Source organism: Cylas formicarius, unplaced genomic scaffold, assembly GCF_029955315.1.
Source record: "Cylas formicarius isolate icCylForm1 unplaced genomic scaffold, icCylForm1.1 PGA_scaffold_3__17_contigs__length_32017465, whole genome shotgun sequence".
In the NCBI taxonomy this organism is placed as follows: Eukaryota; Metazoa; Arthropoda; class Insecta; order Coleoptera; family Brentidae; genus Cylas; species Cylas formicarius.
In genome coordinates this window covers 30,264,484-30,278,890 of record NW_026844326.1, presented here as the reverse complement: position 1 = coordinate 30,278,890, position 14,407 = coordinate 30,264,484, and the positions used below count along the sequence as shown (strand labels likewise).

Sequence of the window (14,407 nt, the reverse complement as noted above, 5' to 3'; positions counted from 1 at the left end):
TTTAGGAGAACATTGATCAAACAGTGTAGAGAAAAGATTCATAAAAAGGTTCCACTCTTGATTGACATCAACAGGATAACTCTATTAATTTTTTAGACTTAACTATTACGAAAACGCAAAACAATTTAGATTTTTCCATTTTCCATAAACCTCCACACACGAACACAGTCATATTGGGTTGTTCGAAAAGTCATTTCGTTTTTTTTGGGGAACATGAAAGACAGTTTTCGTATAATGAATAAATATTTTATTAAATTATATATTGGCCATTCTGGTCCAACACCTTTTGCCATCTTTCTGGCAATAACATAATTCCCCTCTCATAAAAGTTTTGGTCCTTGCCGGCAAAAAACTGGTTCAGGTGGTTTTTGACATCTTCATTTGAGGTAAAGGTTTTGCCATCCAAAAAATTTTGCAGGGACCGGAACAAATAGTAGTCGGAAGGCGCCAGATCTGGAGAATATGGTGGATGTTGCAGTACGTCCCATTCAAGCTGTAAAAGTTTTTGGCGAGTGACCAAACTTGTGTGAGGTCTCGCATTATCCTGGTGGAACACTACACCCTTCCTGTTGATTAATTCGGGCCTCTTCTCTTTAAGTGAATCATTCAATTTGTCCAGTTGATGACAATAGACTTCTGAATTAATCGTTGTATTGTCCGGCAAAAGCTCAAAAAAAAACGATTCCTTTGACATCCCACCAAACAGAGAGCATCACCTTTTTTTGGTGAATGTTGGCTTTTGACACGCTTTGAGCCGGTTCATCTTTTCTGCTCCATGACCTCTTGCGTTTAATATTGTTGTATACAAGCCATTTTTCGTCCCCAGTAATAATCCGCTTCAAAAATGGATCATTTTCTTGACGTTTGAGGAGCGAATCACACACGTCAACGCGACGACACAAATTTCGCTCCGTAAGGACACGGGGCACCCATACATCGAGCTTCGAGTTTAAGCCCATGCCTTTCAAATGGCCATAAACAGTCGAATTCGACAAATTTAATCTCTCACCGATCTCTCGTGTGGTTATTCGCCGATTTGCACCAACTAATGCCTTTATCGCATCTTTGTCAGCTTCGACCGGCCTTCCAGACCGTGGTGCATCTTCGACATCAAAATTGCCGGATCGAAATTTTGCAAACCAGTTCTGGCACTGGCGTACTGTTAACACGCCTTCTCCATACACATCCGTCAATTTTTTTCTCGCTTGGACAGCATTTTTACCTTTTCTGAAGTAAAAAAGTAAAATATGACGAAAATGCTGCTTATTGCTCTCCATATTTAAAAGGGCACCAACCCAAAACTACTGCGTAGAATTAATAGAACTTTTTCACACACAAGCCTTGCAATATAATGGTTATGCGGCTTAAGTGTGAAGTTGGTTTCGAAAAAAGGTAATTAGGTCCTCTGACGGGAAAAAACGAAATGACTTTCCGAACAACCTTATACATAACAGCTCAAGTCACCCTTGTACACATAAAATGGCTGAATTTAATATTTTTTTACACAGATTTCTTAATACGCCATTCTCAACAGAAAATTAAGACAAAGAACTTAATACAAACAATCCGTCTTTTATCGATAAAATTATAAATAAAAAACAAATCCAGACAAAAGTAAACTCTATTTATCCGAAGCGTAATACAGAACACAAACAATTTCAAACAATTACATACATAGGAGAACCCAATGAAAAAGTTTCAAAACAAACGAAATGTGGTTTAAAAATAGTTTTCATAACTAACAACACAATAGGAAAATTTTTAAAAAACAATAAAACGAAATGCGGATCTTCACCTAAAATTTATATTGGACACACAGGTGGATCCTTCAAGAAACACATTAACCCATATTATTCCAAGCATTAAAAAAATGCACTTAAGAATACATTACGTGTCAAAAAAAAAAACTCGAAACATACAAAAAAATACTGCTACGTAAACGAGCCACTGAGAAAAAACATTGAATAACGTTTTGAGGCAAATAAGATGTAACATATAATTTATACATAAGTATACAAAAAAAAGCTATATTTTACAAAGCATGAAGTATGTAAATGCACGTTACACTTATTACAAACGTAAATTGTAATAACAAACTAACGCACTTGATCTATGGCAAATCAATCACTTATTTCTTATTTATTTTGCACGATCTCACACTCAATTAAATTAACACTTTAAATTAATTTCAAGACGGCCGCGTGGGCCACTTAAACTTGCAAATTTCCCGCTCGTCTATTTGATTTCGGAGTTGCCGCGTGTGGTTAAAACGCCGAACGGCCGTGGGCATCGCAAGGTCGCGCCAATTTGCTATAATCGGATTCGTCGGTCGACGTTCAAAGGGCTTTTCGTTGCCGGGCAATATAATGATGTTTGTCGGTGCGAGAGCGTCCGTTAAATTCGATTCGGTCGAACAAACATCGCGATTCGCGTCGAAAACGAAACGCCCGGATGGTTTTCCGTTAGATGGTTTTTCGATTAGACCGCATTAGTCCCGCGAGAAACTAATCGCGACGTATTTCCTGCTACTAATCCGCGGAGATGCAGGAAATTGTTTCTCGAACGTCAACCGAAGGTGGATTAAAGAGCGAGGAAACCGTCTCGTACGGGACCGCTTTTATGCTTGCTTGAGGGTGGTAGAAACTGATTCAGTAAAAATACTAAAAGGATGTCGAACTTCCATTGTCTTTATTTTTAACTTACACAACGTTTCGGACAGTTGTATCGCTACCCGTTATCAAGTGTAAACAAAATTTTCATTCAAAGGCTACAAGGTTTATATACTAGGCGACGGCGCTCATCCACGACGGAGTCGGGTGTAGTCAAGCGTGAAGTTATTCAACAAGAACGCCAGCATTGGTGCGCCTTGTTATTAGAGGTTGCCAAATAGTTGGTACCACGCTGGATTGCTGTTGTTTCTAATGAAAACTGCTTCTTTAAATTTGGACTTTCTCCAATGCTCCTCTCTATGAACAACCCGCGCTCTGGACCATTGGATGTTGTGTTGTTTGGTCCATACATGTTCTGCGATACCTGATTTTTGCGCTTCACCCTTCATTGTATGTTTCTTACGTTCTTCAACTCTTATTTTTAGAGGTCGTTTGGTTTCGCCAATATATGACTCTCCGCACACACTCACACTCTTTCTCTTGAGTCGACGTTTCAGGCTTTGTTTTTGTGAGTACACTTCTTAATGTTGATCCTGATTTAAATACAGTTTTCACTTGATATTCGCCTAATCCTTCTGATATTCCTTTCACGTATGGGAACGTCACATGGTTCCGTTGTTGTTTCCCGCGTACAGTTTGTTATTATTTTGTTTATAGATTTTTCGGAGTAACCGTTCTGAAGCAAATCCTTTTTAATATTATTCAATTCGGCATCGAGAGATGCTTGGTCGCTACATATTGTGTTTTAATTATTCCTAGTTTGGTTGCTTCAAAATGGTTAGACTCAAAATTTAGATACTGTCCTGTGTGGGTAGGTTTCCTATATACAGACGTGTTAACAGAACCATTATTTCTACTTACTAGGACGTCTAGAAACAGTAGACAGCCGTTCTTTTATTTCTCAACCGATAGCTGTCTATCGGTTCCACTCCAGATAATGAAGGTATCGTCAACATATCGAAGCCAGATCTTAGGTTTAATATTTGCAGTGATCATGGCATGAGTTTCGAACCAGTCCATGTATATGTTCGCTATCACTGGAGAGAGAGACGAACCCATCGGCAGGCCATCATCTTGTGCGTAAAACTTATCTTTGACTTGAAAGTAAGAATTATGCAGACAGCACCTCAGAAGGCCCAACACTCCCTCAAGTGGCTGCGAAGTTCTCTCTGATAGGGTTGTATCGTTCCTTAGTCTAGCCTCGACAATACTTAACGATTCCTCCAAGGGCGCGTTGGTATATAGACTTTCAACGTCAAAGCTAATCAACATACCTAACGGAGTAAACCTAACCTCAAAATGTCAAACTTCCCTATACAAACGTTAGTCGCCAGATGGCGGGACTAGTATAAGAAAATCCCGAAATGTAAAAGGCAGCCCTCGTAATCTAATTCTGAAAAACAAATACTCAGAAAAAGGACTTAACTTCTCCCTTGCCCCTCGCAGGACGCCAATGTTAGATATTATAAGTTCCGCTACAACTGGAAGGATCGACAATAGATGATCTGCAATGAAGAAGAGAATAAAAAGGGCGACGAATACGACGAAAGAGAAAAAGCGGACAAGGGCAAGAAGGAGAAGGCAAATGCAGACCATTTTCTAGTGACCATACTAGGACGATTGAATGCCGTAGTTTAATATACAGGGTGTTCAAATGATGTGTCAAAATAATAGATCTCATTTAATACTTACAAAAGTTATAGGAAAGACTAAAAGAAACAATTTCAAATTATTTTAAATTATACAGGATGGTTCATAAATATGTGTTAAACCAAATTTATACATATTTCAATGGCAATTTTCAGAAAGTAAAAAATTTACTTATTTATTTTCGGAGTTTGGTTATATACACGGGTTCCGATTGATTTTTTTTTTACTCACCTTGTAGAAATGATTCGAACTAACTTCCTAACTTCAAGACAAGTACAGGACAAAGGACCACTTTGTAAACTGATTGAGTATAAAATATATCCTATATATCCTATATTTAAAAATATTTTTTTTCTTTTGGTGTCATCTACAACTTTTGTATTCAACACTTTTCTCTAAAACGAATAATAAACGAGATATATCGCTTCGCACACGCCGTTCAGACGACGTTGAAGTAAAATCAATTAAAATCACTTTTAATTAACAGGGAAACTGGCGCAGAAGTAATTCGATTGGCTCCCACACGCGAAACCCGAGTTCGATTCTCGACGAACGCCATTTATTTTTGTTTAATTTTCTAAAATTAAGCGAGTCCGTAGGCACGGGCGTGTTCTCCAATTCCTAGTTAATGAGCGCTATTTTTTTTTTCCAGTTCGCCAATGCCAGCAACATCCTCCTCCTCCATCTGGGCTCGGTCAACATTCTGCTAGGAGTCCTGTCCCTATCGTTCTCGGTGCCGGGGATAAAGGGCATAGAATGGCCGACGAGCGGGGCCGCTTGCACCCTCTACGGGTTCTTTTTCACCTTATTTCACCCGCTGGCCCTTTGGACAGTCTGCGGACTCAACTGCGATAGGTATTACGTCATAGCCGCGCCGCTTCATTACTCACATATCGTCAGCTCTAAGAAGGTAAAGTGCGAGTCACAGACGAAGGGGTGTTTTCTCATTAAAACTTTATAGAAAAGCTTCGTAACCTAGACAATTGGAAAACACCCTTTTCCGGATATACGGGGTGACATAAGAAAGTGGGAACACTTTCTTAAGCGTCTTGAGACGGCGATTTAAAATTTGGAAGGGTTAATATAGGCTGAATGTCCAATTTTTTTGACAGCACTTCCGGTTTGAGCGGAAACCACAGTAACTCTCGAATTTTAAATGGCACAACCCATATTTTTTTGCATTTTTGGATTCAGGACATCAGTCTACGTAGGATAGTACCGGTTTTCTCTTTTTTTAATAATAAATACTATTTACCGGGTCACCTGATCAATTTTTCTTTACTTGTCTAATGGCAAATAGCATTTAATGTAATGAACGATGAATTTTTGGCATAATCTTTTTTTTTGGTACCAACATTTTAACAATCCTTTAAAAAATAAGCTCACAGAGAGGAAAAACCAGATAAGTAAATACATTTTTATAAAAACAAAATATTACTTAGGTGGCTTTGCTTCTATTCATCATCAAGTCGGCATGATTGAAAATTCTGACAGTATGTGCATTTTTATCTGATTATCGTGTTATCTACTTGGATTATCATGGAAAACAATAATTAATTTACCAATGGAGAAAAAGCCGAGATGTTTCTGATATACGGGGAATGCAGAAAAAACTGTCGACATGCCCGTGCATGAGAAATCCGCAAAATAATCGACATTTATTATAAGTGAAGAAATGGAAATCAATGTTGTGGGATACAACATACAACATTCTATGAAAGTTTCATCTTAAAATAAATTGGTTATTAAGTAAATATCTATCGCACTTATTTAATATAAATAAATACAAAACTACAGTTCCAAAATAAATGAATGTCATGTTTTGTGTCAATGTAAAACTGGTCTTACTTTCAAATCGACTCTACCGACAATGTTGAGGTTTTATTTTCCAACAGATTTTCAAAATATTTTGTTGAAAATTCTATTCTCTTGTTTTTCTAACTCTTCGGTAAAAAGTGCTTTAACAAAATAAATGAGAACTAAAAGAACTAAATGGAATTTCTATTTACCATAAACATTCACACACGGACACGGTCATACATAACAGCTCCCTTATATACGCAAAATGGCTGCATTTCACTCTTTTAGACACAGACTTCTTAATACGCCACTCTCAACAAAAAATTACAACAAAGAACTTAATATCATTAAACAAATTGCACTGAACAACGGCTACAATCCGTCCATTGTCGATAAAATTATAAATAAAAAACAAATCCAGACAACGGTAAACTCTAATCCGAAACCTAATACACAACACGAATAATTTAAAACAATTACATTCATAGGAGAACCCAGTGAAAAAGTTTGAAAACCAAATGTCCAAAATTTCAAAAATCAGGTGTCTACAGGTTGAAATACGGATCTTGTCCTAAAATTTATATTGGGCGAACAGATAGATCCCCCTGTGCGTACGCTCTCCTTGTTGATAAAGGAGTGCAAAGGGGTACTGAGGAGAGTGACTGAGGAGAGGAAGGTCACGTTGGTCTGGGTCCCGGGTCACACCGGTATCCGGGCAATGAGGCAGCGGACGCCTTAGCCAGAGAGGGCTCCTCGCATAGGCATATAGGGCCAGAGCCCCGCTTGGGGATCGCCCCGTGTGTGAGGCGGGGAGCTCTCGAAGCCTGGGCGAGAGACCGGGCCGCGGGGGGCTGGAGAGTTGCTCCGGGAATGAGGCAGGCGAGGCTTATGATGGATGGGCCCGCCCTCCCGCGGACCAGGGACTGACCAAAAGAGCACTAACAGGGGCCTACACAGGAGGCACCTTTGCTTGCTAGGCATTGGACACGACGCGGAGTGTAGGTGGTGCATGGAAGGGGAGGAGACCCCGTATCATCTGCTCACCGGGTGCCCTGCCTTGACATGGGCAAGATTGGGAGTCTTCGGAACGGCCCTGATCGATCCGGACTCAATACACGGTATCGGGCTAAAGGAGTTGCTGATCTTCTATAGGAAGGGCGGCATTCTGGACGCCCTCTAGAGCGGCCTGGGGGCACAACGGGCCCATCTGGTGGCCTAAGTGCTCGGACGCCCCCCTTTAATACCAATACCAATATCAGGTAGATCCCTCAAGAAACGCATCAACGAACATAAAAAAGCGTTTAAAAACAATAGTCTAGATTGTAATTATGCTACACACTTAAACACAAAAAAACACATATTTGACGACAATTTTGATATTTTACATACAGCCACAAAAAGTAGAAAATTAAATTTATTGGAAACCATGGAGATTAACAAAATGAAACATTCAAATGTATTGCTTAACGATCAATTAGATTTAAATACCTCTCCATTATTAAACTTAAATTCTCACATTAATTAAGGTTTTAATATGAAAATATATAATTTCCTAAAAATCTGACCTTTTAGTTCTTATTTATTTATTTATTTTTTAAATTAACAGTTCATTACATTAAATGCTATGGGCCATTAGGCAAATTAAGAAAAGTTTCATTTACAAGTTTTCCCATGGCCACGTCACAGCCTCCTAGACACAATTTCCAAAAATAAAAAAATAATAAAAAAAAACAAGAAAAAATGTGAAAAATCGTCCTATCCTGCGTAAAATGATCGCCTTGACATTGACAAAAAATTGGATGTTCAGCCTATATTAACCCTTCCAAATTTCAAATCGCCATCTCGAGCCGTTTAAAAGTTATAGTGTTCCCACTTTCGTGTATCACCCGGTATATATAGAGAAACAGACAGAGAATAGACTTGGGTTTCAGGTGATCATCGGTTTGGCAATTGGCTGGACGATTTCTCTCGTTCTCTGCATTCCTCCCCTTTTTACGGTCGCTCCGTACAGTTACATTCCGGGATTGGGCGCGTGCGCCCCTGATTTTTCCGTGGGCGACGGCACCGTGTGGTACGCCGCTGCCTTCACAGCGCTCAGTCTACTGCTGCCAGCGACCGTCATCGTGTGCTGTAACCTGAAGGTAGCAACACAAATATCCGCCACGGATAACAGATAATATAAAATCGCCACAAAGGTTAGGAAATCAACCACCGAAACAAAAAATTTACTTGCAAATAAAATTTCGTAAAAACCAAACGAAATGCTGACTATTAATCAAGAAGCTGTTAACGACTATTGACCACCTAATCCTGAACTGTCGAGCAATTTAGTTTTAATTTAACCGATTTAATGTCAATAATGATGTCCTAAACTTTCGAGATAGAGAGCGGTAAGGTTTCCCAAAATAAAATATTTCTTTTTAATATCCGCAACACCATTTTAGATATTTCCATGAAATTTTGCCCATATGCCCATATGTAGTACTTTTTTTTCTTCAAATTTTAGCGGTCTATTTTGACAGACATTAATGGTGCGTCATTGATTTGGCTTAAAATAAAAATTATTCTTACAATGTCATTTGTCACGAAATTTATTTCCTTGATTTTTTTCCTCTTCTCTGCATGCCGACAATAATATAATTAATATGACGGCATGTCTATCTGTTTTATTAAAATACTGCAAAAAGTCAAAATACAAATACGAAGTATGTAAACTCTGGGAAGTATTTTTGAAAATTTTGAAATTGAAATTGAAAATTCTGAACTTAGTACTAGAAAAACGATTTTTTATTGTGTCCGTATCATATTCAGCGAGTCCAAGCGTGTTTTTCTAGAGATATTTACCTTGCGGGTTAAGTTTTGTCAATGGTTTTTGGACAAAATTGCGCATTGTTTGTGTGAGAGCTGCCTTTTACATTTCGAGATTTTCTTAAGCTAGGGAAGTTTGACATTTTGAGGTTAGGTTCACTCAGTTAGTTTTTAGCAAAAGAGTGTTGTGCGTGATAACACGTCTATGATATAGTGACAGGTGATGAATCATGGATCTATGCATATGAACCTGAGAGTAAGCAGCAGTCGACTGTATTTGTCTTTCAGAATAAGACAAAGGCCACAAACGTTGTTCGAAACAAATGGTAGCCTGTATTTTCAGGAAAACTGGTGAAAAGTAAAAGAGTCAATTCTGAATGGTACGCATCCATTTGCTTGCCGAAATTCTTCGAAGAAATTAGAAAAAGCAACCGCCTACGACCAATTCCACGACGACAATGCTAGCTCTTACCGATGACTGCGAACAAAGAACTTTTTGACCATTAAAAACGTTGATTTGATGAGCCATCCACCATATAGTCCTGATTTAGCACCTAATGACTTCCTCTAATTCCCATACATTAAGAATAAATTACGTTTTTGAAGGTAATTGAAGGTGATGGCAAATAAGTGCATGACAGACCCATGGTTGAATTTAAAACAATGCAAATTTTTTGTACCACCCCGTATATAAAAAAGTGACGATTAGGAAAATAAAAAAAAAATAAACGTCATTTTAATAGAAACAACTTTTGTGTTTAATTTTTTTTCTAACCCCCGTTTCGGGGCCACCCTGTACAACCTTTGAGGTAAACTCAAACGTCAAACAACAATGCGCGAACGAATAGACAACGCCGTTTATATTGTTTATTAATTGCGTCAGCGTTCCTAGACTTCATGACATAGCTAGCGTATACAGAATCGAATTTTCAAAAGTGGCGGTGTTTCTTTCTGTGTTTTTGGCGTAGTGAAATAGTGAAACCGGCCACACTGCCGCACGCCCCTGGTTGCAGATACTCATGATAGCGAGGTACCACCGTCACCGGATCGCGTCCGCCATCTACGAGGTGACCCTCTCGGCACAGGTGACCATCACGCACCAGAGGAACCCGTTCTTCGTACCCACTGTAACGGCACCGTCGTCTGGTGGGCCACGTTTCAAAGGTCGAAGCGCCATTTGCTCGGTTTTCGAACTGGTCGGCTCGTTCTTGGTCCTCTACGTACCGTACTACGTGGCGCTTCTGTTGGAGGCGGCCATTAACTCCCTGGACGGTAGCAGAACGGCCGCCCTCGTCCAAGAAAACACCCTGAGCCACTTTTACAACCTGGTGACGGCTTTGCTCGCGTGCACGCTGCCAGTGAACGGTAACCTCGTCGGAGACGACGTCCACTTTCGCCTCACGCCTTCCACCGTAGGTTTCCTGTACGGTCTGAGGAGTAAAGCGCTGAGGAAAACGTTCCAGAACTATTGGCGGAAGAAACAGACGAAGAACGAGGTGAACCACGAGATCCAGGCGAGGACGCCCAGCACCTGCGGCTCCAGGAGGCCGTCCCTCACCCCGCTGGGGTTCTTCGCGAAACCCGTGCTCCAGCGGAGGCTTTCCGAGACCCTGTTCGACGCCAGCAAATCGCTGAAGAGCCCGCACCGAACCAAAATCAAAAGGATAGCGTCGGAGTTGACGTGGCCTTCTTCGTCGGGTAAGTCCCGGCGGTTATGGTAAATAAATAAAGGGGCTTCGTTTTTCGCTCGAGAATGCAAAAAATAATCCATAAATCAACTTACCATGAGGCAAATTTTACAGGAAATAATGAGTTATACTTAACCGAGAATGTAAAAAAAAATCCATTTGTGTTCAGATGTTGTATGGCTTCTATCACCTCGGGCATTAATTCTGTATTGTTCTGAATATTCTCCTCCTAGATCTCGATTGTCACCGTAAAGTTCTTCGCATCTATTCAGAAATTTTCGGTGTCGCACAATATAGTTCCGCTTTTATTTTCTACGGTCAGTGTTTCAGGTTTAAATATTCCTTACAGTAAATTCGCTATCTGGAAATGATCACTCGTTTGGTTGGTATTCTTGTGCTCTTCAATCTCTTCGCATATCTTTTTGATGTATTCATTTTTATCTTCTCTGAATTCCTCGACTAAGGTGAACGTGCTTCAATTGATTTTCGTTCTTGTTAAAAACGATACATATCACCTTTTTCGAAAATATCCAGCAGCATCAATGCTTAATCAAATTTACGTTTCAAATAAAAATTTCATTCTACAAATATTCGTTACGGTCCATCTCAGGCAAGACCTACTTAATGCTGAATAAACATCTGTCGGGATGGGTTTTGAAACCAATAAAAGCACTATATTTTTGGCCGTGTTATAATTGTGTTTATTGCAGCAAACAGCCTGAATTTGTCGCCGAAGGAGGAAGGCAAAACGCTTAAACAGACGACGAGTTGCAACACGCTGCAGGTGCCAGAGGGCGGGCCAGTCGAAGAAGAGGCGTGCTTTAAGGAGCGCTACCGACGAGAGCAAAGTGGGGCGGGCCTGTTGCTCCAAAAGCTCTTCCGATTGGAGCAGGAGAAGCTGTCGAGGAAGGCGGTCCAGCACGTATCGGAAGGAACACCCGAGAGGTAAATGAAGTGTAGTCCGTTTCATTGGTGAGTAGACCAGTAGAGTTCAGTAATGGTTTAAATATGGAACGCTGTAAAAAATAATTCAAACCAGTCCACTGACAAAGTATCTCTTTTTTGCGGCATTTTGTGCTTTGGTTTTAATGGACAGCTGCGTCTGTCCATCGGAAATACTTGTTTATAAATAAGTAAATATGTAAGATAGACTTCACTGTCGACCGTCGGGCGGTTTTCAGATCGCCCAGGATACTCATCACTCGCGCGTTTTCTGAGGAAAGTGACAAAGACGCGATTTCGCGTGACGTCACGAAGACGCGCTCGGGATCCAGCGCTTCTCTGCTGGAGAAAAAGTGGAAACGGATCCGTTACGGCGACGAAGACACTGACGGCGACGGTCCCAAGTCCTGCGGCGCCGCCAAACCGCTGCTGGATAGCGGGACTACGAGCAATCGTTCGTCCGAATCGTCCGAAATATCGGACACGTCTAGCGGACACGTGCTGATATCAATCGACGACAATAATACGCCATCGACGGTAGGTAACGTTGTTCATAGTATATGCATATGAAAAATAACCACTGGTCTGTGACCACGTATATGTTTGACAGATTATATACTCTGTGACTTAGGTGAGATGAAAAATAACCACTGGTCTGTGACCATGTGTATGTTTGACAAAATATATACTCTGTGACTTAGGTTAGTTTACACAGTGACAATATTATCACTGTGTGACTTCGCTGTTTTCACAGTTTCAGGTGGAGAACTGCGACGACTCCAACGAAGACAGGGCATTGCTCGCGTGGATCGCACGAAAGAAATTCGCGAGACCCGAGGACGCTAGACGACCTTTCAAACAAACTTTGGTCGGCTCGCGCGAGATGGCGCTCTAACGCGCCGTCGTTCATCCACGGGACGCGGCAGCTTCGATGTGATTTTTATTGTGATAAGGACCCAAGAATATGTGCTGGTAGAGAGTTATTTGTTTTTTCGAATCAACGGCCGCTTAGGGCATTTCCACGGCGTATGTTTAAAATTAGATAAAAATGCAAGGTTGACGATCATATATACTGTACTCAAAGAAACATTCCATTATGGGTCACGTATGGAAACATTCGATAAGTGACAACGACAATTTCAAAGTCGCGTCAATTTTTTTGTTCGTTTCAGCTTACAAAACGGAACGCAAACCATGACGCGTGGGAGTGATGGTCGGTTTTGTAGATTAGAACACGTACGTGTTCTCCCGCTCTCTTTTCGTGCATATTACCCAACTTGTTACAGGGTAGCCATATAAAACAATCGTACTACACCTAGGTTCGAGCAAAGGCATTCACATATCCCTCGTTAACAAATAATAGGGGAAGCCGGGGCATCATGAGCGCCCTAAGAAAATGAGGTAACACTCACGGGGTAAAATGATCACGACATAATGAACGTAGTCTTTGAAAGACGTTTCATTCAATTCTGGCACTGTTCACATCTATATTTACGAGGTGTGTTCAAAAAGTACGACATTTAAGTTTTGGTCAGTTGAACTAGCAACGATGAGTGAGCAACGGTGCATAACTTAAAGGTAATAATCTTTAATGACTGTACGACCTTGTGGTAAGAACTCTTGAAGCACTATCCCACGATAATTGATGAAAACAGTAAGCAAAATCTTGATATTTGATCGCACTTGACGTGTTTTTTTCGGTCTTGGCGATTCTGGGTTCTTCCATTGGAACGACACTGGGTTTCGATGTCATAACCATATACCCATGACGTCGCTCCGAAAAACTTTTCACGTAGCGAGAGAGCAGAGTTGCCAGACTTCGTTGAATATTCTACAAATTCGGGGAAATGTTCATTTTGCCCAGGCTTCCCTTAATTACAAGAAATATAACCACGCAGTATTATTATGGATAACGGACGTTGTCTGACGACGAGCAAAACAAAACGTTCAGAAATATTTTTCGACAAAACGATTTTACTCCGAAAACGTTATAATAGGAACGGTTAGTGTCCTCGTTGTATAGAAAATTCTATGTGCGTTCAAATGACGTGTCAAATTGTAATTTTGTTAATAAATGTTTAAAAAAAATAATACACGTTTTCGTCACACTTACCGTCATTGGTGTCGGGAACGGGATCGTCCATTTTTGCTGCGACTAGAAAAAGAAAAAAAATGAGAAGAACCGAAATCGACTTATGGTCTGTGGTTCGTGAATTAAGCAAACCAAAAGGGAGGATAAATGCCGGTGGCTTTTGAGGTTAAGGGAGGGTGGCGCAAGGCCCACTTAGGCGTTTTATTATTATTTATTTAGTATTATTTTTACTTTGGAATAGTGATTTGAAATTTGGAAGGGTTAATATAAATATTATTTAAGGTGGTAACCAAGATCATGGGAAAAATTGTAAATAATAAATAATAATAATTAAAAAAAAATTAATGTAATGAACTATTGATTGTTTAGGACAACCTAGTTTTTTCAAATAGCACCCTATTGGGAACAAAGACTTTTTAAATCCGGTACTTTTTTTGCGACATTTTGACACCAAAAATAAGCTGCCTTAAAAAAATAATCAATTTACAAATGTAGAAAATGTTGATATGTTTCTGATATGTATTTCTTCTAAATCTAAACTAAAAATTATTCGTACAATCTCCACACATTTTTAAAGAAATGTGACACATGTTTCGCTAACACGGAATATCTAAGATGCAGCAAGATGTACGTAATAATTCCACGATTACGAAATAAGGCGGCCCGACACGTGTGAAAGAGCAATTAGTTTCAATTTTTAAATGAAAACAGTGGGACGCAAATGTAAATCAGTGGCGTGCCGCTGACCGTCTATGAAC

General features: G+C 40.0%; 2 protein-coding genes across 7 annotated transcripts in view; one reads left to right on the top strand and one right to left on the bottom strand.

Moving 5' to 3' along the window:
- LOC132699019 (G-protein coupled receptor 161-like) overlaps window positions 1-13,647 on the top strand; it is an 85,546-nt gene extending 71,899 nt beyond the window's left edge. For 2 of the 3 annotated variants that reach the window (XM_060665455.1, XM_060665456.1), the window contains exons 3-8: window positions 4,972-5,229; window positions 8,051-8,260; window positions 9,941-10,625; window positions 11,326-11,560; window positions 11,797-12,094; window positions 12,312-13,647. In XM_060665455.1, the coding sequence (XP_060521438.1) occupies window positions 4,972-5,229; window positions 8,051-8,260; window positions 9,941-10,625; window positions 11,326-11,560; window positions 11,797-12,094; window positions 12,312-12,452 (1,827 nt within the window). In that variant the 3' untranslated portion in view covers window positions 12,453-13,647. The remainder of the gene's footprint in view (window positions 1-4,971; window positions 5,230-8,050; window positions 8,261-9,940; window positions 10,626-11,325; window positions 11,561-11,796; window positions 12,095-12,311) is intronic. The other variant, XM_060665457.1, reaches the window with a different exon arrangement.
- The window catches only part of LOC132699021 (uncharacterized), a 66,017-nt gene that overhangs the window by 39,450 nt on the left and 12,160 nt on the right, over window positions 1-14,407 (bottom strand). For all 4 annotated transcript variants that reach the window (XM_060665464.1, XM_060665465.1, XM_060665460.1 and 1 more), the window contains exon 2: window positions 13,671-13,712. In XM_060665464.1, the coding sequence (XP_060521447.1) occupies window positions 13,671-13,701 (31 nt within the window). In that variant the 5' untranslated portion in view covers window positions 13,702-13,712. The remainder of the gene's footprint in view (window positions 1-13,670; window positions 13,713-14,407) is intronic.